Here is a 24,954-nt window from a genome sequence, read left to right as displayed (position 1 = left end):
ATTGGTTGCGGCCAATTTGGAAAGCAGTATGGAGACTCCTGGGAAAGCTGGGAATGGACCACCATTTGACCCAGCTATTGCCCTTCTCGGACTATTCTCTGAAGACCTTAAAAGAGCGTACTACAGGGATACTGCCACATCGATGTTCATAGCAGCACAATTCACAATAGCTAGACTGTGGAAACAACCCAGATTCCCTTCAATAGATGAATGGATAAAAAAAAATGTGGCATTTATACACCATGGAGTATTACGCAGCACTAAAAAATAACAAAATCATGGAATTTGCAGGGAAATGGATGGCACTAGAGCAGATTATGCTAAGTGAAGCTAGCCAATCCCTAAAAAACAAATGCCAAATGTCTTCTTTGATATAATGAGAGCAATTAAGAACAGAGCAGGTAGGAAGAGCAGGAGGAAAAGATTAACATTAAACAGAGACATGAGGTGGGAGGGAAAGGGAGAGAAAAAGGATATTGCATGGAAATGGAAGGAGACCCTCATTGTTATACAAAATTACATATAAGAGGTTGTAAGGGGAATGGGAAAATAAACAAGGAGAGAAATGAATTACAGTAGGTGGGGTAGAGAGAGAAGATGGGAGGGGAGGGGAGGGGGGATAGTTGAGGATAGGAAAGGTAGCAGAATACAACAGTCACTAATATGGCATTATGTAAAAATGTGGATGTGTAACCGATGTGATTCTGCAATCTGTATTTGGGGTAAAATGGGAGTTCATAACCCACTTGAATCTAATGTATGAAATATGATATGTCAAGAGCTTTGTAATGTTTTGAACAACCAATAAAAAAAATAAAAAAAAAAAATAAAACTCACAAAAGTGTGGAGACCTGCCCCCTAAAATTATCCACCCCCTCAGCCATTTTTAGTATTCATACAAGTCTATCCTGAGCCTCCAGCAATTCCTGAATTACAGTTCAAAGTGTTTCTACCAATATTGACTCCGGCTATGGGTTTCTATGCCAGATAAGTTGTAATTCTCTGTATCCACCATCTGTCTGTCCAGTTTGGGTCAGTAGCTTGCCCTGTGACTTCACTTCTTTCCTGGATGTGAGAAGAGTTGTTGATTTTCAGTTTGGTTCAGCTTTTTTCATGCTGTAAGAATAGGAGTGATGACTTCCAAGTTCCTTACATATATGTTCAGAAACAAGAAATCCATAGTTTTAGACTACAGTAAAAAGATGAGAATAGTGCAGAGTTTTATTAATTATTAATTATTAACATATAATTAATATATATTATTAACATTTTATCATTAGAAGAGTACCTTTAAAATAACTGATGAACCAATTCTGGTATATAATTATTAGCCATAGTCTTCACTTAATTCATATTTTCTTAGTTTTCACTGAATGTTCTTTTTCTGTTCTAGGATCCCATCCACAATATTACATTACATTTACTTATCTCTTCTCATGACCCTCCTGATTGTGACAGTTTCTCATACTTTTTTTTTTAAATGGCTTTGACACTGTTGATGGTAACTGATCAGTATTTTTACAGAATGTCTCCATTTGAGATTTGTCTGATGTTTTCTCATGATTAGATGGGGCTTATGGTTTTGGAAGAAGGAGACAACATAGGTAGATTCCCAGAATGATCATGTAAAGTCAAAGACAGAGTGATCCCAGTGCAGTTGGAATGCCTGAGAAGACTATAGAACTTCAGGGACTTTAAGAGTTTGATATATAGGACACTGTATTTCCTTTTTCACAGGTTACAAGGGAAATCAAAGAGGAGTCTCTCCACCTACAGATTGTTCCTAACAGTACTTCTCATGAAAATCAAATCTATAATTTCTGCTAGATTAGAAAAATGAGGCAATAAAAATGAAAATGTGTAAATACAAAGTACTTGAGAAGAAATAAAAAGGTACAGATAATATTGCTGATTTTGTTTAGAAGTTTTTATTTAATGTGAGAAACCAAAACAAGCAAACAAAAGATGACAATGTTTGTGGGACATGAGTGGAGGCATCAAGGATAATTCAGGATCACTCCCTGTATAAACTTCTCTCATATAGTCTTAATTTGTTGGAAATGTTGCATTTTAGACAGCAGAATGTTCAACAAATGGAAGTTTTTTGTTCTTATTTTTTTGTTTGGTCTTCCAGGCATAATTATTTGTCCTGGCCAATTGCTTTTTTATCTGGATAAATTGTTTATTTTTAAAACATTTTAGGTAGTTTAATTAATTCAAAATTCATAAATGAAATCTACAGAGGGTTGCTTTTGCTGTTCCGTTTTAAAACAAATGAAGCAATACCTTTGCACTTGTAGAAGGCGAGAGTCTAGGCTTCTTTTCTTCCCTGGGCTTCTCACAGGATTTTTACTGTATTATTGTCATTTTCAGAATGAAACAGCAGTTCCTGCTTCTGTTCTCCTTCTTCCCACTCTAGTTAGACTGCAGGTCGGCACCACGGCCCTCTGTCTTTCCCCATTTTTTTTAGATGTTTATTTATTTGCAACAGAAAGCCAATCCAAATAAAGATGACTGTCTCTTTTTTCTGCTGAAGGATGGGATCAGGAATATGACTATAAATGTTCTGTGTCAGCGACTATTAATTGTCCCCTGTAACACTTGGGGGACATATTTCCAGATCCCCATGGTTGCTTGAAACCACAAATAGTACTGACACCTATATATACATACTTATGATGAGGTTTAACTTTTTTTTTAAGAGAGAGAGAGAATTTTTTAATATTTATTTATTTTTAGTTTTCGGTGGACACAACCTCTTTATTTTATTTTTATGTGGTGCTGAGGACCGAACCCAACGCCCTGCACATTCCAGGCAAGCGCGCTACCACTTGAGCCACATCCCCAGCCCTGATGAGGTTTAACTTTTAAGCACAGTGAGAGATTAATAATAATAACATAATAAAATAGAACAATTAGAGTGATATACTTTAATAAAAGTTAAATTATTGTGTTTATGTGTGTTCTTGCTCTTAATTTCTCACCTCTTCTCTCTCCCTCTCCCTCCCTCCATCTCTCTCACATACTTTTAAAGTGTTAATCTTACAATCTCAGCATACATTTTTTTCTTGTTAAGAATTTTTAACTTTTTATTAAAAGAAAGAACTTTATAGATTTTTTTTTTTTTTAGTATATCTGAATTGCCAGCATCACTACTTTAGTGCTTTTAGGCTTTTATTAAGTAAAATAAGGGTTACATGAATACAAGCAATACTGGAACAATTGATCTAGTAACAGTCAAGATAGCTGCAAAATGACTAGCAGATGGGTAGCATATGCAGTGTGGATACACTGATCAAAGGGATGATTCATAGCTTGGGCAGGAAGAAGTGAGATTTTATCACACTACTCAGAATAGTATGAAACTTAAAAATTTATTAATTATTTCTGGTATTTTCCATTTAATATTTTCAGACTGAGTATAACTGAAACTATGGGAAACAAAATTATAGATATGGGAGAGAATAGTATTCTTTTGAAATAAATTTACTTAGATATAGTCATTCAGCAACCCAACAAATGAGAATACTTTTGCTTAGCAGAAAATACAGTTGATGGAAATTTAAGTGACCCCCAGTAGTCACTTTAAAGTGTCAAAATATTAATCAAGGCATACTTAGATGAAATGCTTTATACCCAATACTTTTTAACTAAGAGAATTGGAAATTTTATCTCACCCAACCTAAATTAATAGATAGGAAGACCTAAACATCACTGGTAAGTTCTCAGAAAGGGAGAAATGTAGGTAGTTTCCACACTGTCAGAGGGAATCTGTTCTCTCGTGCTGCAACTAGAAAGCTATTTCTGTCATAAACGTAGTTATTTTAATGGAGGCATTTCTTTTCTATATATTTTGCATCATGGATTTGACTTTGCTTTAGTTTGTTCTTGTCCCAACCCCACTAATAGGATGTGGGTCCAGCAGCTTGCATTTCTCTCCTAAATCACATAGAACTTCTGCTTCTATTCCTTTCCTTCCTCCCTTTAACTACATATAAGGAGAGCTATCATTATTTTTATCTTTTAGCTAGAGAGGAGTAAGGTGATCGGAGCTAACTTGGTTTGTATGTCCTAGGATGGGCCTCCAGGGAGCTCATCTCTAGACCCCTCTCTCTTTCTGCCATTGCTCACTGCTATTGCCAGCCCCTGTGGTTCTCCTGCTCCCTTGTTGGGGTACAGTTTTCTCCATTGGCAGCTCTTGTTGAAACTGTTGATCACTGCCTAGCAGCCGTATGTTCATATCCATGCTGTACATGCTCCCCATCTGCTAGTCACTTAGTATGTTTAAGTGCACTAAGCCATTTCTGGTGTAGTACACTTGAAGAAAAGTTTTTTTTAATCTTTATCTTAGATCTCCAAAGTCTTCACATCAACAGTTTCTATACACTGTATATACCTTCATATACATGTTTGTTGTATACATGGTTGTTTCATATGTTTGTTATTTATAGACAAAATATTAACCTCCATCCAGGGAGTACACTCCAGGAAATTCTAATGGTTGCTCCTTACCTGGTTCAGATACCTTAAATTCTCAGTGCACCATTTCCGATTGAGTCCATGAATGTGACCATCCATTTCTCCTCACAAAATAATTCACCTCATCAGCCACATAAAAGATTACAAAACAATCAACTGCAAAAGTATGCTTGTCAAGCTTTCAGCATCCCCGCGTCAGGGGAAAGCACATTTGTATAAGATGAAATTGAGGCTGGATGAAGCTCAGAAGTTGAGCCCTGATGTACCTGTAATCTCTGAACAACAACATGAGGAAAAGTGTTTGTGCCAATAAGGCCAGTTTCTAGAAAACCCTCTGTTCCTCGAAGCTACCTTACCAGCCCAGTGGATGGAGAGAGGGAGTGAGGGCACACAGGCATAATGCTTTCTTAGTTGTTACCCATCTCTGACAACTAATAATATGGGTAAGGTCTGTTCACCATTCTGTACTAAATCTTCACAGAAACCCATCAGATTTGGGGTGTGTGTGTGTGTGTGTGTGTTTTAACAGAGTACTCAGGTTCAGAGAAATACAGTTAATTAGCTAGTTGGTCAAACTGAGATTCAAACTGAGTCTGTCTTATCTCAGTGCCAGTGAATTTGCATTTTATCTGAAACTGATTTTAAAATTACCTGTGGGTTGCAAAGTCAAGATGAAGAATAGATCAGGACTGACTCTATGTCTTTAATGACAATGAGATAAAGGATATCTGCAGTGTGTATAAGCTGGTGTGAAGACTTTGGAGATCTAGGATAAAGATTAAAGAAAGCAACTCTTCTTTAAGGGTTCTAAATCAGCAATATGAATAGGTGGCTGCTAGGCAGTGATCAAGGGTTCCAACAAAATCAGAACATTGGTGAGAAAAGGAGGAGAGGAATTCCATCCCTTAGTGTTAGCATCACCTATTCCAATGTTCCCCTGTTTTGGTAGAAAAAGCACTGGAGACCAAGCACAGTGGCACACTCCTGTAATTCCAGTAGTGCAAGAACATGACAAGTTCAAAACCAGCTCAGGAAACTTAGAAAAACCCTGTCCCAAAATAAAATATAAAAAGGGCTAGGAATGTAACTCAGTGGTAAAGCAGCCCTGTGTTCAATCCATAGCACCAAGACAAGACAAAAATAAAAAGCACTGGAGTATGAAAGGAGCAAACATTAGCCCAACTGACAATTAACTTTGAAAAAGTTATCAAGGGCACCTCTAAGAGTGTGAAAAGTTATATCCAATTCATTCCCATTTTTACTATATTCGTATATGAATACACCACAGTGAAACTCCACATCATATACAACCACAAGAATGGGATCCTAATTAGAATAAGTTAACTCCATGTATATATAATATGTCAAAATACACTCTACTGTCATGTATATCTTAAAAAGAACAAATAAAAAATTTTAAAAAGCAAAAAAGAATGTGACACAGAGAATTACTAAGGAAAAGGCAGACACCTAATTTTAAAATGGGCAAAATCTTTGAATGGACACTTCCCAAAGTGACTAACAAATGGTCAATGAGTATATGAAAAGATGTTCAGCATCAGTAGTCATCAAAGAAATGCAAATGTGAACCATAATTGAAATTGCTCCACACCCACCAGAAATGCTAAGATGGAAAAGACAGTAGTTAAAAAGCCCTGGTGAGGACCTGGAGCAACTGAGTCTCTCAGTCACTTCTGAAAGGAATTGTCAGTTAATTAACAAAACAAAACAATTTGGAAAAAAAAAACATTCAAAATTTACAAATATGGATGAACACATGTGTACCAAATGGCCCAGTATCATTTCTACTCCTAAGAGTATAACCAACAGAAGTAGATGGGAGATAGATAGATAAGAGACAAAACCTGGAAATGAACAAAGATCTCAATAACAATAGAATGAGCAAATAAGTTGTAGAAGGTTCACATAATGGAATACTGTACAGCAATGAGAATGAGCATTTATCGCCACACATAACATGACAGATGAATCTCACAAACAGAATCTTGAGCAAAAGGAGGTAGACACCAAGGACTTCATATTACATGATGCTATTTACATGAAGTTCAAGAATAGGAAGAATCAAACTATGCTGTTGGAAGTCAGTCAGTCTAGCATTGACTTTGCAGAGGTGGGAGGGAGTGACTGGAAGGAGTACCTGTGGTTCCTGGGGAGAGGGCAGTGTTTCATTTCTTCACTTGGCTGCTAGCTACATAGTGTATCGAGATCTTGAAAATTCATCAATTTGTCCCCTTATTATATATGTACTCTTCTGTATGTCTAGTATATTTTAATGTACTATGTTTTTTAAATCTTACATATACAGGTGTTAATCCTTAATTTTTTACTCCTGCTGTGGCAATATAAATATAAATCAACTTATATATTTGCATAGGTATAAAATAGGAATTTGGTGTCATGTTATGTCCTACATTGTGAGAGAAATGTTCATTTTTTTCTTAATAATGCTTCATTGGCTTCAATTTGTCTGGATTCGACAAGGTAAGAAGGGAAGGAAATGGTGAATTCCATCAACAGAGCAGTTTTTTCTGTTTAACATTCATTCTGCCAAAGCAGGTAGGGCAGTTTCTGACCAGATTATAGAGTCCTTTGTAGCCTGGGAGCTTATAATAAAACTTATCTTTTTATTATTATTTTTATACTTTCCAGAATAAAAGCATAAGAAAAATGACTGAAATTTCAATACCAGGTTAAAACTAATTCTGAACCTTCACTTTTGGGAAAATAAGGTGAAAGCTTCCACAAGAAGCCCTCTTTTCACATGGGCAGTCTTCATTTGCAATAGGAACTGAAAAAAGACAGTATAGAATGTTTAGAGAACCTTAGCAGTCATCTCAGAGGTATTTTACAAAACGTTCTGGTAGTGTGTAGGTTGAGTTTTCAAATTCTCATCTCAACACAAAAGTAAAGAAGAGGAGCGAAAGAACAAACTTGTATTCTAAAAAACAAAAATTGCAGAACACCATATGGCACAGAGTCTGATACATGATATGAGACAGTATTAAAAATCAGGTTCCACCACTGACCCAAGATTGCAATGTCTGTCTAAAGTCACATGGTTGGTGGCAAACTGATGCAAGACCCACCATCTTTAACCTTTCAGCCTCTTTCTCATTTCCCCATGATAGAGATTCCAAATAATAACTTAATGATAGCCCAAAGATCCTAGGTTTAATATTAACACAGCTCTTGTAAAATATGTATTTCAGCTTGCTGCCCTTGAATTCCCCCCAAAGAAACTATTTGGAAACAAAGATGAACGTGTGATTGCTGAGAGGCGAAGTCACTTAGAGGTAAGAGAATTAAGCATTTTTTTCCTCTCTGTGTGTAGAAAATTTGCCTTCTGATTGGTAGGAATTATTCCTGTTAAACAGTTTTGTTTTTGTTCACGCTTATGAAGGTGCTGCTTTGTTAACACAGGAGATGGCAGCAATCGATTATAAAGCCACTATTATCAGTTTATTTGAAATACAAGTCCTTATCCCTCTCTGGTCTAGCAGAACATTTTTTCTGATTTTTAAAAGATACATTTGTACTGAGAGTAGGAAAGCAGGATGTTAGTGAGAACTAAATATTCACCATAGACAGATGGTATGTAATATAGGATGAGGTGCAAAGCTTGCTGCAGAAAACTTGGAATTAATTAACTGAAGACTTATAGTATTGCATCATTGTTACTTTTTCAAGACAGTTGGAAGCAAAAAAATGCATTCCTATTTTAGTTATAGTTAGGCTTCTTTGGACTTATTATAACTTAATCTTTCAAGCCAACTACATATAAGAACTCAATTTAACACAACTGTTGTTTTTCTGACTGCCTTACTGCCAATACACATTGTTGATTTCTTCATTTAATTTGTTTTTTGGGGGGACATAATTGCTTATTTGGCTGGAATCTGAGTTTTTGTGCCAAGGCATGGACCAACTGTTTTCACTGATGTGGTCACAGATAGTCCTCAATTATTGGTCACTCCCTGGCCATTGTGCTGTTTAAGCAGATAGGAGACAAAAGTACAAATATCTTACAAAAATTTTGTGTCTGCATGCTTTCAGGGGGCCTCTCAAAGTTCCCTTCACTACTACTTTAAGAGGAATCTAAGACCTACAGTGTTAGAAATGAAATCAACAAGTAAGGGTTTGCAAGAGCGCTTTCTGAATTGTGAAGTGCTACATAGAAATTAGGTTGATTCTTCTAATGACACCTGGGTAAAAATGGTTGACCATGGTTTCCACTACTGTCAATGTACCAAAGGATTAGGAAAATATCTAGAAGCTGGAGGTTCCAGTGAGGGGAAAATAAGGCACTTGGAAAAGTTGAAGACTGATAATCATCTGTCCTTAGGGGACATTCCAGGATTTTGAGACCCACAATACAGAACTGATCTAAGGAAGTATAAGTTTCAGAGTATGACCATGCTTATAGGCATTTGAGTAAGACTGTGGAGTTATACATTTGAAGAGACCTCAAAACTTCAGAACTGAGTTTTGGAAGTTTTACACACTTCTAAAAATCATCATCAGAAAGGGCTCTCGCAAACCCTTCCTTGTGTTAATCAGCTTCCCATTACTATAAGATAATACTTGAGATAATAGATATAAAAAGAAGAAACGTTCATTTTGGCTCACAGTTTTAGAGGCTTCAGTCCATTGTCAGTTGGCCCTGTTGTAAAGTGGTGCATGATGGAGGGAACACATGATAAAGAAAGGTGTTTACCTCATGGCAAAGAGAGAAGTGGGAAAGGGCCCTGGTCTCAGTAGTCCCTTCAAAAGCACTCCCCCAATGACCAACTTCCTCTTATTAGACTCCACTTCTTAAAGGTTCTGCTACCTCCCCATAGTCCAAACTGGACACGAAGTCTTTAAAATATAGGCATTAGGGGCTGAGGCTGGGGCTCAGTGGTAGAGCTCTCGCCTAGCATGTGCGGGGCACTGGGTTCAATCCTCAGCACCACATAAAATAAATAAATAAAATAAAATAAAGGTATTGTGTTCAATTACAACTAAAAAATTTTAAAAAATAATATATAGGCACTTATCCAAATGATAGTACTGCAAAAGTACTAACAATCCCCTCTGGTCACCTGTGACTGTTACTTACTTGCAGTGTTATCCTGTATAGAAAGAATTCCACACCTAAAGAGAAGTGCATTTCACCTAATATTGAATGTTAATCTTAGAACATTATCTTCTTTTCAAGAAGCAAGCATAATTCATCTTCACTTTAATGGAAAATTAATCTGAGATTCTTGCATTAATTTCCTATAACTATTGTGACTTTTCTTTTGATCTTCTAGTATCAGAAGTCACTGCTTGACTTAGGGTATTTTTATGTGAAAACTAACATAGCTGTTTTCCCTGAACTTCTTATATAACTTACCACACATTTAGTTAATTCTTAATATATTCTGGAGACAAGGCGAGATATTTTTAAAGAATACAAATATAACAGAAACATTTTTTCCCTCTAAAACCATGCTTAAATTCCTATATGGTATTTTGTCTGGAGGTATAATATAAACTCATGTAGAAAAGTGAATCTGAGTAGGACTCATCTGCACGAGCTAATATACATGATGTTTACTTAAAAGGAATTATCTGAAATATTATTAAAGTCCAGAAGTAAAACTTTATAAGCCTTGTCACCCTCACGGATCTGTGTAAAGTGGTGTTTTAAGCAAGTATTTAATTGCGTTTTGATCTTCCTTGTTATTAAAATAATTCCAAGATTTGGACCTTATGTTTTGAGTTTATCAGAAAAAAGGTATGAAATGTTGCCACATTAAGTGTAAAGACACTATACTGACCCTTTTCAAATGATAAATGTTAAATCTGTTAAAATAATTATTTTCTAAAATGATGGTCAGGACCAAAAATCTATATCATAAGACGCTTTAGAGACTAATTTTCTTGCATTGTAGAGAGGAATATTAGTAGTGTGTCTAGTGGTAATGGTGATGGTGCAGAGGCCCAGAAGTGAGACATTTAACATATAGCACCATCAAAAGTAGGGGTGGGAATGTGCGGATGGTAAGTGGAGGAACATAAATTTGATCTCTTATTGATGAACTTGTATTAGCTACTCCCACAAATAGTATCTGGCCAACAATTTTTGGAGCCTGTTTTTGCAGAATCCATCCTGTAATTGCTCTATCTATCATATTCAAATGCTTCCTAGGACTTTTGTTCATAAAGAGTCATGGAATCTTTGAAGATTTCTAGCTTGCATGGACCTCAGATTGCCTTCTTGGCCAATTCAGGGTGACTGTGCACTTTGAGGGCAGACCCTGTCTTCAGACATTGGAGGATTATGCTCACACCACATGTGCTGTGCTTCCCAGGCTTGCACATTCCTTCTGTCCCTGGCTATCGTCCAGGGCACATGTCAGCAGACAAAGCAGTGTAGGTAACAGGGACCTAACACACTCAGTCTCTGCCTGATAGGTTATTTTGATCTGTATTTGAAGGTAGATACAATAACTGTTTAGCTGAATGTTAAGAAACTGCAATTGCTATAGTTCAGAAATGGTGAAATATCAGCAATTTTATATATATCTGTATAATACTTGCTTTCTCATACTTATTCGGTATTTACTAAGGGCAAAGCATGAGTGAAAATACTTATAATATCAGGCCATTTACCTCTCACAAGCAGATGATGAGGTAGAGTTTTGTCCACTTTACAGGTGAGGAAGTTGTGTCTTAGAGAAGATAAAGGTCCCATAGCTAGTATGTGGCAAAGCCTTAACTCACAATCAAGTGTGTTCTAGAACAAGTCCCTTCTCTTGACTAATCTCCTGTAAGTGTTAAATGGGTTGGATCTTTCTGTTTAAAAAAAGTCATCGATTTTGCAGAAACACCACCTTTTAAGATTATCACCACAATGTTAATTAAGCTCCACTGCCATTCCATTCAGTCTGCCCAAATTAGCCTCCAAATTAATGAGGGTTTGTTGTTGTTGTTGTTGTTTTGTTTTGTTTTATTTTTGTTCATTGATGAGAGGTGCATTTTGGGTTACTAATTTCAGAGAACATTATCTACTTGAAAAAATTCTACTAATCATCCTAATAGTCTGTCATTTTAGGGAATAACTGTAATTAAGGAAAACATATGAAATCCTCTAAAACCATAAAGCTTTCCAGAATAATCCATTTACCTTTGGAAGTAAAAACCTGAAAAATGTCTAGGAAGTTTATTTTCAAAGTACAAGAGCAGACAACAGCCCAAAGCCACCTCTTTTTTCTTTCCCATTTTCACCTCATTTGCTGAAGCACTGTTAGATAGGCCAGAAGTAATGTGATAGCTAAGAGTGTGAGCCTGGGAGCAGATTCCTAGTCTTCAGTCCTGGTTCTGCTCCTTTGAAGGATTTGGTCATGGTGGAGCTATTGTACAATATGAAAAAAAAAAAAAAAAAAATGAGAGGCATAGCATCATATGAAAAGGACACAATTCCTCCAGATTTGCATGGCTTCAACAATTTCCAGGTTCAACAGTGGTGTACAGCTAGTTTTCTTTGCATATCTACAAGGTTATTGATTGCAAGGCTACCTTCTGTGGAATCCCCAGATGACCTAGTGTATCCCCTGGGCTTCTGCATGTGAAGAAAATAGATAAATGTCAATGCTTTTCAGTCAAAGACCTCCAGGAATATACTTATTTTTAAAATAATGTTAGATTTATTGACTTCCTGCAACAAAGGAAAATAAAATAAGTGGAGGAACATAAATTTGATCTCTTATTGATGAACTTGTATTAGCTACTCCCACAAATAGTATCTGGTCAACAATTTTTGGAGCCTGTTTTTGCAGAATCCATTCTGTAATTGCTCTATCTATCATATTCAAATGCTTCCTAGGACTTTTGTTCATAAAGAGTCATGGAATCTTTGAAGATTTCTAGGGGGACCATAGGAACCATAGGTGCATCTCAGTAAAAAACTGTTAAAAAGTTGCAGGAGGATTTGAGTGTGTCCTAGGTGATTTGGTACATTAGGCAAGAAAGTAGGCCTTTGCTCTGGATTGAATGCTGGGGTCATTCTGTGATTAGTATATTAATAATTCTTACTTGGGAAGCAGGAACAGGGTAAGGTTTTAAATATGACAAAAAGTGGTACTTATCCTTATTAGCGTGGACAAAGATATGTTTGATTATATTCATGATCTGTACAATATTTGTGTTTTTGTCTATATTCAGGCATGTCTGTGGAATGGGATTATTGGTATTCTTCAGATGTTTTTATGGTCCATGGAAGTCTCAGTAGTTCAAATGCTTTATTTGCTAAATATAGGTATTAGAAATGGCTGTCAGTATTGATCTATCCCCACTACACTCCACAGTCAAGGTTCACTTTTTGGATAATGGTACTTGCAACACAGTCTAGTTTCTCTTAACAACACTTTCTCATTCTGCTTCACTTTCATTTTACCCTCAAACCTTGAATTTCCAACAATAGAATTGTTTGGCTTAGACGTTTTTATAGAATGAGTCTTTCAGTTTCAAAGTAAATTTTGGGAGGCAGAATTCCTCAGGTTTTCTTAGTTTCCTCATTCATTTAGCTATCAAAAAGATACTTAGCAATTCCATGCTTAATTTAACATTCTTTCCATCTATTCTCTACTCATCTTGCAAAATGTATAATAATAGAACTATTATCAAACATAGTCCACAATTAAAGAAACACTCCATAGAAAGAACCACTTTCTTTCTCTTTTGTTTGGGCTTTTCTTCTGATTATCTGCTTATTCACATTAGCAGGGACTATTTTCTGTTATTAGTCTATTACTACAATCATCAGTAGCAAAGCATTTTCAAAGAGTGTTAAGTGGCTGCTGAAGTGTTAGAAGAGATTGAGCTGGAATCTGGGGCTATTTCATTAAAAAAAAAAAAAAGGTTCTTCACAGAATCAGAAAAGCTGTAAATTGTATAATCCTGGGGCTACTAAATGTCAAGAAATCATTTTATACAATGAAAATCTTATCACATTGAGTTGTGATTTTATGATCTCATCCATTAGTAGAAATCTCCAACTGAAGGGAAAAATCCCATTTCATTTTCCATGTGTAGTCACTGGTTTAGAGGATAGCAGAATTAAAATAAATATTTCCAAGGAGAATAACAACTTCCAAACCCAGATGCAGGCCAACAGGAGGAAAGGGAGGACTCACCACACTGTCATCAAATAGTTTTACCCTGCTATTTTTCTCCTTCTCCATTGTAAAATGGCTTTCTGTACTGGCATAATGACTAATAGCTCGGGGACATAAGATATACTTATGTATAAATGGAAAGTTGCTCTTCATCTTTGGGCTCCCACTCTAAAACTCTAAGCTGGCAATCAGGAGCTTTGTTTCTTTACTGGTTGTGATTTAAGTCAGCCAGAACATCTAGGAGCTTGAACTATCTCCCTCAGCTCAGATATCTTCTCCTCAGAAAAAGCCTTTTCTAACCACCAAGTAGAAGCAGTCCTCATCCCTGCAGTCCCCACCAGATTCCCTAGTTTCTTTACTACAACACTTAGCACATGTTTATTGATTGATTGTCCTTCTTTTTAAAGTATTTATGTTTTTATGTGAGGGCACATTTTACTAGAAGATAATTTGGTAAGGACAGATTCCAACTGCCTTGTTTACCTTTACTTCCTCATTGTCTAGAACAGTATCTGGTCCTTAACAGTATCTGGTCCTCAGTTACTGTGTTTTGAATGGCCACTTAAACCTGTATTAAAAATAGCACATGACATATATTCGTTCTGACAAAAAATTTAAAATGAGAGCACATACTTAAACTTAGGTTTGAATGCTAATTCTCTCACACTACAGTATATAATTGGGCAGGTTACTGACCACCCTGAACTTTCTTGTTCTCAATGCTAAACAAGGATTAAAACAATTACCTTTCAGAGTTGTCAAGGTAATCAAGAAAGAATAGTATGAAAAAGTACTAATAGAAAACATAGCATATAATATATCCTCAATTGATATAAGATAAAGGTTAAAGGCATACACAAGGTAAAGTATAATTGATATAAGATAAAGGTTAAAAGCAACACAATCTTTCAATCCTGGTTGTTGATACTTGCTCTGCTATTTACTGACTGAGTGATCTTGGACAGACAAGTTACTTAATGAATGACTTTCCTCATCATAAAATGTGAAAAATAAGAGTACCCACCTCATATAGTTGTTAATGAAAAACTCAAGTAAAATTATTGGTAGGTGTCTGATACATAATAACAAATATTAGAAACAATGACTATTTTTTAAACTGCATTGTAGTTGTCATATAGTAACTTAAAAAATTATACTTTAAGTCCTAGCTAACGCAATAAAGCATGAAAAAGAATAAAACATATACCAATTGAAAGGAAGTCTTAAAATTGTGTTTGCTCACAGGTAATAGATTGTTTATGTAAAAAGTCTGAAAGAATTGATTAAAAAACAAACTCCTAAAAGTGATATAATCATAACAAGGTTGTGGGATATAAGTTCAAAATACAGAAGCCAGTAACTTTTCTATATATCTGCAGTGAACAAGTGGAATTTGAAATTAATAACACATTACCTCCAAAGCTAACAAAATATATACATGCTCTATATGAGGAAAACTATAAAACTCTGATGAGGGCTGGGGTTGTGGCTCAGGGTAGAACATTTGCCTTGCATGTATGAGGCACTGGGTTCAGTTCTCAGTGCCACATATAAATAAATAAAAATAAAAGTCTGTTGACAACTAAAAAACTATTTTTAAAAAACTCTGGTGAAAGTAATCAAAGAATAAATCAATGGAGTAATATTCTATATTCATGGATGGGAAGACTCAACATTGTTAATATGTTCATAATTCAACTATATCTGTTCCAGACTCTCATCAAGTTATCTTGTGGATATTATTAAACTGATTTTAAAGTTTATATAGAGAAGCAAAATACCTAATCTAGCCAACACAATATTGAAGGAAAAGAATTAAGTCAGAAAACTGATACTGTCCAACTTCAGGATTTATTCTAAAGCTATATTAATCAAGACACTGTTTATCTTGATTAGTGAGAGAGTAGACAGAGAGATCAGTGCAGCAGAATAGAGAGCCCCCAAATAGACTTACATAATCCGCTGATGTTTGATAGAAGAACAAAGGTGGTAAACTACTCTTTTCAACCAATGATGTTGGAATCACACATGCACATGCAAAACAATGAATCTAGATGCAGCCCTTATATCTTTCACAAAAATTAACTTAACATGTATCATGGACTTAAACGTAAAATGAAAAACTCTAGAACTCCTAAAAGATAACATAAGAGAATAAGGGTATAGCTGTGACATTTTAGATGAAGCACGGAAGGCCTATTCTATACATAAATAATTGATAGGCCTCATTAAAATTAAAAACCCCTACTCTATGACAGACACTTTCTGGAAAATGAGAACACATACCACAAACTAGACAAACATTTGTAAAAGGCATATCTGATTAAGGACTGTTACCCAAAAATATAAAAGAACTTTTTAAACTCAAAAAGAAGAACACAACCTGATTTAAAAATAGACAAAAGATCTGAACCAGCACCTTATCAAAGAACATATACAGATGGCAAACAAAAAGATGCTTATTATATGTCGTTAGGAATCGCAGATTGCATAAGTTACCACTATATACCTATTAGAATGGCTAAAAGTCAGAACAATCATGACAACAAAAACTGATGAGGATGTGGCACAACAGGGACTTTGATTCAGTGCTGGTTGAAAGGCAACATGGAAAGGTACTTTGAAAGAACTTGGCAGATTCTTACAAAACTAAACATACTCTTACCGTATAATCCAGTGGTCTCAATCCTCGGTATTTACCCAAAGACATTGAAAACTTATATTCACTCAAAAACCTGCATATGAATGTTTATGACTGATTTATTTGTAATTGCCAAATTGTGGAAGTAAACAAAATGTCCTTATGTAGGTGGAAAAATTTTTTAAATTAAAATTTTTTTAAATTAAAATGATATTTCGTGCTAGACAACTAAATATCATTCTACACTAAAAAGAAATGAGCTATGAAGCTATGAAGCATGGAGGAAACTTAAATGTATATAACTAAGTGAAATAAGCCAGTCTGAAAAGTTCACATATTATATGATTTTAACTATATGGCATTCTGAAAAGGCAAACTGTAGAGACTAAGGATTAGTGGGTTTCCAGAGATAGGCAAGAATGAATGGCAGAGAACAGAGGATTTTGGGGTGTTAATGATATATCAATGTAGGCTCATTGATTCGAATAAATACAACCAATGTATCCAATGGTGTGGGATTTAGAATGCATTTATGGGTCAAAGGCATGTAGGTATATAGAAAATCTACATCCCTTCTGTTCAGTTTTTCTGTGGACCTAAAATAAGCCTATATGTACAAATATATATATGGTCATCATGCATTTCTAATCTCTTTCCATTCTTCCTTTTATCCCTTCATTCCCTCTTCACTTCTATCCTTCATCCAGTTTTTTTAATTGTCTTATTGCTTTGCTAAAAAAAGAAGGGAATGATGATGGAGAGGTGAGTGGATGGGTGGAAGGACTTAAGCCTATAAGTCATTTTTCTTGCAAGTATCATGTTAAGCTGTTGTTGGAAGGAAAACAGTCATCTTATAAACAAGTTATACTTCATACATGTTTTTCCACTGCTAATGCGTAATAGTTTATATTTCATTAGGGTGACTCCCTCATTACTCTGAAATTTGAGAGTCACTGTGTATCTGTCTTTTACCTAGCAATCTTTGTATTCACTCATTCTACCCAGACTCAAGTTCAACATCTATGTGAATTAATACTTTTCAGAGTCTAGAAGTTAATGAAGTGCCCAACCAGTGGACTGCCTTTTCAAATTAAAACATTTGAACTCAGAAGTTGAAAAGGAAATGCATTATTTAAAAAAATGTTTTTTAGTTGTAGATGGACACAGTACCTTTATTTCTTTATTTTTATGTGGTGCTGAGGATCGAACCCAGTGCCTCACACTTGCTAGGCAAGTGCTCTACCACTGAGCTACAACCCCAGCTCCAAAGAAATGTATTATAATCACACATAACCATTAATGAGGTGAAAGGCCAGGTGGAATACTGATATAACTGGATAAATAGTTGTAAAAGTTCTTTTCCCTTGTCATTTTCATTTATTACTAAAAGGACTTTTTTTTGATGTTTTCAGAGGACCTTCATGTTCTTCTGTCTTGTAATATCATTTAGGATATTCTAAGGGACCACTATTTTTACGCTTATTTGCACTGTCAGTATAATTGGCAGAAATGTTTTCTTCAAGGGTCATTTAAGAAATCTCAGTGTATTTTGCTCCTGCCTCTAGTTTTTAAATTTTTACAGCACTAAAACTAGATTTCCCTTACTACTATCAGACATAAAAGTTAAAATAATTTGTCAGTATGTAGACTCAGGAGCATATTAATTTTAACATCCAAATATACTTGAATTTTCCCATGAATAAGAGAACCATCTTCATTTAAGGACATTGCTTCAGTTCTTTTAGTACAAGAGTGACTTTCTTTGGCAATTCTTAGCAACTCTTGGCTTGAAAGAGACATTGCCTTTACCTGAGAATGTTAAATGTGGTAATATTGGTTGCTAAAATAGTTCTTAGAATCAAAGAATGCATTCCTGTTGCCCAACAGATCTCTACTATATTATACAACCTTTCCAACCTTCCAAGCTTTATTGGACTAAAGTGACTTTCAGGTACCCTGTTATAGAAACAAGTAGCCTACACATTTTTTCTTTACTTTCTATGGCAACATATAAAAATTATGCAAAACCAGAAAGTGCAATGTAATAAACCCCATTGTATCCTTCCCCTTCACCCAGCCTGTAACTTTAATCAGAGTGTGTCAAATCTTTTTTTCATTTATATCTCTTGACAGGCAGGCAGGCAGACCAACAGACAGACAGACAGACAAACACACACACACACACACACAGAGTTATTTTAACACAAATAGCAGGCATTGTAATCATTCCATCTACAAGTATTTTAGGATGCTTTTTTTTTTTTAGGTTTTTGTGAATGGAATAGTTTTCCTGATTTCTTTCTCAGCAGATTTATTATCGGAATATAGGAAATCTTTTGATTTATGAATGTTGACCTTGTTTCCTGCTACTTTTCTGAATTCATTTATCAGCTCTAGAAATCTTCTGGTGGAGGAAAACAGAGATAATTTGACTGCTTCTTTTCCTATTTATATCCTTTTAATTTCTTTCTCTTGCCTGATTTCTCTAGCTAGAATTTTAAGAATATATTGAATAAGAGTGGTGAGAATGGACATCCTGTTCTTGTTCCTGATTTTAGAGGAAATACTTTCAGGTTTTCTCCATTTTTCCAATGATGTTGGCTTTTGGTTTGTCATACATAGCTTTTATAATGTTTAGATAAGTTTCTTTTGCCCCTAGTTTTAACATGAATGTGTGTTGGATTTTATCAAAGGCCTTTCTCTATCTGTTGAGATGATCATATGATTCTCTCATCCTTAATTCTATTTACGTGGTGAATTACATTTATTAATTTACATATGTTGAACCGACTTTGCATCTCTGGGGTGAAACCCACTTGATCATGATTTATTATCTTCTTGATGTATTTTTGAACTTTTACAACTGTTTATCCAGTTTGCTAAGATTTTATTAAGGATTTTTTGCATCTGTGTTCGACAGGGACATTTTTCTGTAATTTTTTTTACTTGATGTGCCTTTGTTTGGTTTTGGCAACAAGGTTATACTGGCTTTGTAGAATGCATTTTGGGAGTGTTTCTTTCCTTTCAATTTCACCCAATAATTTGAGAAAGACTGTGTTAGTTCTTCTTTAAAGGTCTGGTAGAACTCTGCTGAGAATTCATCTGGCCTTGGGCTTTTCTTTGTTGGAAGACTTAATTGTTATTGCAGTTTCATTACTTGAGATTGGTCTGTTTAGGTTTTCTATATCTTTCTAATTAAGTTTGGCCTAGACTTTGGACCTGATCCAGAGGCCAGTGAAGAACCAAAGGAATGTTAAAAGCAAGGAGTGGAAGGGTGAGGTCTTCCTGTGGAGAGAATGTGGGAGCAGAGGAGACTGGAGGCCGGAAGAGCAATGTCTGGGCTATTACTTATCTTTTAGGTAAGACGTATATTCTAGAAATGTGTCAGTGTTTTCTAAATTTTCCAGTTTATTGGAGTATAAATTTTCAAAGTAGTTTCTAATGATCCACTGCATTTCAGAAGTGTCTGTGGTGATAGCTCCTTTTGCATCTCTAATTTATTTGGGTCTTTTCTCTCTTTCTTTTGGTTAATTAGCTAAGGGTGTATCAATCTTATATTTATCTTTTTGAAGAACCAACTCTTTGTTGTATTGATCCTTTATATTTTTTTAATTCTCAATTTTATTAATTTTGGTCCTATTCTTAATTATTTCCAATCATCTACTGAGTTTAGAATTAATATTGTTCTTCTTCCTCTGAGGCCTTGGGGTGTAACATTAGATGATTTATTTGGGATATTTTAATTTTTTAATGAAGGAAATCAATGTTATAAACTTTCCTCTTACAACCGCCTTCTTGCCAGGCAATGTGGAGCATGCCTGTAATCCCAGCGGCTTGGGAGGCTAAGGCAGAAGGATTGCAAGTTTAAAGCCAGCCTCAGCAACTTAGAAAGGTCTTAAGCAATTTAGTGATACCCTGTCTACCCTGTCTCATACAAACAATAAAAAGGGCTGGTGATGTGACTCAGTAGTTAAGTGCTCCTGGGTTCAATCCCTGGTACAAAAAAAAAAAGAAGAAGAAGAAGTACTGCCTTCATATGGTCCCACAAATTTTAATATGTTGTTTCTCTATTTTCGGGGAAACTTTTAAAAAATAATAATATAAGCAGTATATTATCTCATGTACACACACACACATACCAAATTAATCTCTCAGTGTAAACAAGTCAGTGTTAGGCCACACCAATTTTCTCATTTTTAAAAAATAGACATGTCTGAACTAAGACCTAAATTATATCCACATGGCATTAGTTGATTTATCTCTCAGGAGTCCCCTCCCTGTTTTTCTCCCCATTTATATATTGTTGACACTTTGTTATTCATCTGTTAAACTCCTCATGTTTGGGGTTTTGCTTAGCCCAGCCCTGTGTTCCTCTAATCCTGCATTTCTTTAAACCAGAGGCTTGATCAGGTTCCAGTCTGACTTCTTGGCAGGAGCCTTTTACAGATGGTGCTGTACTTCCCATTGCATTTCACAGGAGCACCTGATGATAGTGGTCTCTCTCTGCTGGGGTCTTTACTGTCTTTATTAAAACATGCTAGCGACTATTACTGTCACTGTTCATGCTCAGAACTTCTTCCATGCCTGCACTGAGCCTGTCCTGCCTGAAATCAGTCATATGGACCATGTCTTCAGAGAACTCACAGTCCTCTCGGAGCAGACAACTCAATAAGTAACTTTAAGACATTGTCATAACTGTAGCAATAGTCACAGACTTTTTTTCATAAGATTAGTGGGTATGATTCCCAAAGCATGGTTTCCAAAACTGACCAATATTTGAAATTATCTTGAGCAACTTTTGTAAAATACAGAATCTTGGGCTTTATTCTAGTATATTCTGATTCCTCATGACTAGGGTGGGATCAAAGAATCTGAATCTACTCTGAGAAGATGAGGTTGGTGGGTGAGGGTAGACGTGAAAGGAAGACCCAGATCTCACAAGCCATCTTCCTGACTTTGGCCTGTTCCAGAGGCCAGTGAAGAGCCAAAGGAAAGTTAAAAGCAAGGATTAGAGGGTGAGGTCTTCCTGTGGAGAGGATGGTGGGAACAGAGGAGACTGGAAGCAGGAAGAGCAATGTCTGGACTATTACTGTCTTCCACGTAAGACATGATTTTGGCCTGAGCAAGGATGTAGAGGCAGCTTAGATAAGAAAAGTCTTAAAGAGTTGGTTTGTCACTCAGTTGAATGAGACCTAGGGAATAGTCATGAAATTGGGGTGGATGCCCAAGACCCTGCACATGAATCTTAGCAAAACAGTGAAATCTAGAATTAAATGCATTTGTGAATTTTATATTTCTCCACTAATCCCATAGTATTGAAATAGTGCTTTTTACCACTTCACTAATTGTGGTTTGGAAACTCTCTTAGTTGGAGTTCTGGAAAAATCACACACACAAAAAAAAAAAAAAAAGAATGGATACATAGACATAGTTATGGAGACTGAGAAATCCCCAGATCTGCAGTCAGAAGTTGGAGATCCAGAGCAGATGATACACTACCAGTCCCAGTCTGAAGGTCTGAGCACCAGGAGAGTATAGTATATGTTAAAAGCCGAGAGGCTCAAGACCCAGTGTTTCAGTTCTATTCTGAAGGCAGGAAAAGACTGGTGTCCCAATTCAAGGCAGTCAGACAGGAAGTGCTCCCTTTACTGCAGGGAGAGTGAGCCATTTTGTCCTATTCAGGCCTCAGCCTCAGTAGATGAGACCCAATTAACTGGAAGATAATTGAAGAAGGCAGTCTGATTTACCAAGTCTACCTTTTCAAATGTTATTCAGACTCAGAAACATCCTTATGAACATGCCCAGAATAGTGTTTGACCAAATACACAGGCACTCCATCAAGTTGGCACATAAAATTAACCATCATAGAAGCTATTTCTTTTCACCCCAGATAGAACTGCAGTGGTAATCTTTCCATTTGTTGGGCTTTTGATATTCTAATATCAATCCCAATTACAATCCCACCTCATGTGCAGCCCTAGTGTTAAATCGGTAACATCTGTCATCTCCCCAGCTCTCTCGCTCATTTACAAGGTGTTTGGGGCTTGGCAAAAACATGATAGGGATTCTCCAACTCTTTCCTATTTATGGAAGTAGCATTAGATGAAAGTAACCCAGAAGAGCTCAAGATGGCAGACTAAGAACTGTGTATGATTTCTATATGAGTTCAGTGTAGAGTATTTTTCATTTCCCTGCTTAATTTTAAAAGCAAAATGAAATGAAGCCTGAGCATTGTAGTGTTAAACAGCAGGAAAGTTATTCCTACCCTCCTCCTAAATACAGCAAGGCATTGCTATTTGTTTTCTTTTATTAAATGTTCCATTGCCTCTGAAGCAGTAGATATCACAAGTCGGGTAGACAAAAGGAGCATCCTGGGCTACCTTGCTTCCCTGTCGCCCACACCTGAAGGTGGCTCGCCTCCTTGCTCAGAGATGGATGTTAGCTTCCAGTTGCTGTTGACCTTAGTGCTTACTCTGCTTAATTAAATACCCTTTTAATATTTTCTCACTCTGCTGTGCCTTACATCCCACATTCCTGCTGTGGCACCACAGGGGTGAGAAGGGAAGGTCTTTTAAACTGAAGCGCTTAATTAGCTCCTGGGCCCCAGGAGAAGTGTCAGATGGAAAAACAGCTGAAAAGTAGGGGAAAGAATAGCTGGATATGAGGTGCAATCACTGATGATGGAAAAAACATTGGCCACCTTCCAGCAATGCCTGAGGTATGTTAAAATTTTTTTAGAATCTGGGACCCTTTTTGAATCAGGTATATGATAGCATCATGCTTACTCCATTCATTTCCAATGACATTCTGTTGATTCAGCCATAGTTGCTCATTTCTGCCAGAACCTATTTCTTTTTTTCTCGGTACACATACCATCCTGTGTGTAGATAAATGGATGGCCCACCCACCAGTGAGGTTCTTAGTCCTTTCCTGGCACCATCAAATGACCAAAATGTCATTTAGAGCCCCCTAATTGAGTTATTTTAAATACAGTCAGTATCTGATGAATATTCACTGGGAGGGAAGATGTATAGCACATACAAGGCCCTGGGTTCCATCCTCAGCACCACATAAAAATGAATGAATAAAATAAAGGTACAACTAAAAAATAAATATAAAAAAGATCAAGCATATTGTAACAAAATATAATTATATAGATATAAAAATGTAATTATCTAGAAATTATATTGCATAGATATAATTGTAGGTATAATCATAATCATAGTTATAAAGGTATATGAATATAGATTATACCTGTCTATAGGTGTGTATAGATGTCAACTATAGATATAATTAAATATTGCATATATTTATATAATTACTGCAATGAGGTAAAATATGAGTCCACTTGTGTTGTAAAAACATAAAATAAGTTCTGAAAATGAAGGTAGTGTAGCCTATTCCCCCGAGACCTCAGAGCTGGCAGCCATCTATGCCTGTCTCCTCCTAGAGCTGCCATAGACTGGCCTGGCAGATAATAGCTAAGAGAGTGGGCAATATTGGAGCTTATGGGCTTCTCTTTATATTCTCCAGAGGCTTTGAAGTCATTTTGAGGATGGATTTGCTTAGGCTTAGTGTATTAGCCACATTCACCCAAGTTCTTACCACCTAAAATTGCAATAAAACTTGCATTTTAAATCCCTTAAAGTGATTGTTTATTCTTTGGAAAACAAGTAAGCTTGCTGTGAATCAAAAAGTCCTCATCATATAATTGGACAATGAAAACAAAATGTGTTAGCACTGGGGAAGAAACAGCAACTGAAGCCAAGAGTGAGAGGCCTTGTTCCCTGCCTTGTCCTGTCTTGCCAGTGTGGTTAGCAGGCACTGAAAGCAAGGGATGCCTCTTTATGACCAAAGCTGAGGTCCTCCTACCCACCAATAACCCAAGTCCCATCCATAGGCTGACAAGCCTTGTGTGTTATTTTCCCTTGACCATGGCCAGGGTGGACAGTTGTGGTGTTCACTTGTAGCTCCCACTGGGTCTCTCGCCATTCCCCCCCCCAGCCTTCTACCCCATGCCTTCCTCTTTCTTGGTTTTCTCCCTCATTTCCATGAACTCATCTCTAGTGGCTTTCTGAGAAAGGATGTGTAAGAGGGAAATTTCTAGCAAGGTGTCTGAAAATGTCTTTATTTATCTACTCACTGGCTGAATGTAAAATGTTAGTTGGAACCATTTTCTTTCCGAATTTCAAAAGAATTGCTCCAGTCATTTTCTAACTCTGTTACTGCTGTTAAGCAATTCAGAGCCATTTTGATTTTTGATCCTTTCTGAATGCCATATTCTTTCCCTCTCTCTAACCAGAAGCTTTGAAGGCTTCTATGTAGGAGCTTATTTCTTTCCTCAATGTTCTAAACTTTCAGAAATCTACTTTGTAAGCACCCCATCAATTCTGTGGGACCTCCATGGGCTCTTATATCCCATGATGCTCAGTCTTCCTTATAATCCTTCATTATAGCCTTCATTTGTGGGAGACTTTGCTGATGATTTCCTCTCAAGGTTGTTTCTGTGGTTTGTTTCTGGAATTCCATATTTTCAGTATTGAACCTCCTAGTCTGGGCCTCCTATTTTCCTGTCTACTCTATTTTCCATCTCTTGCCCTTTCCCTGTATCTCTCCTCTCTCCTCTCTCCTCTCTCCTCTCTCCTCTCTCCTCTCTCCTCTCTCCTCTCT

General features: G+C 36.3%; 1 protein-coding gene across 3 annotated transcripts in view; it reads left to right on the top strand.

Annotated features, from left to right (window-relative positions):
* Positions 1-24,954, top strand: part of Kif16b (kinesin family member 16B) — a 302,607-nt gene that overhangs the window by 249,508 nt on the left and 28,145 nt on the right. For all 3 annotated transcript variants that reach the window (XM_048811331.1, XM_048811330.1, XM_048811329.1), the window contains one exon: positions 7,710-7,793. In XM_048811331.1, the coding sequence (XP_048667288.1) occupies positions 7,710-7,793 (84 nt within the window). The remainder of the gene's footprint in view (positions 1-7,709; positions 7,794-24,954) is intronic.

This window comes from Marmota marmota, unplaced genomic scaffold (genome assembly GCF_001458135.2).
Source record: "Marmota marmota marmota unplaced genomic scaffold, marMar, whole genome shotgun sequence".
NCBI classification, from domain to species: Eukaryota; Metazoa; Chordata; class Mammalia; order Rodentia; family Sciuridae; genus Marmota; species Marmota marmota.
This window is presented reverse-complemented; position numbering and strand designations above follow the sequence as displayed.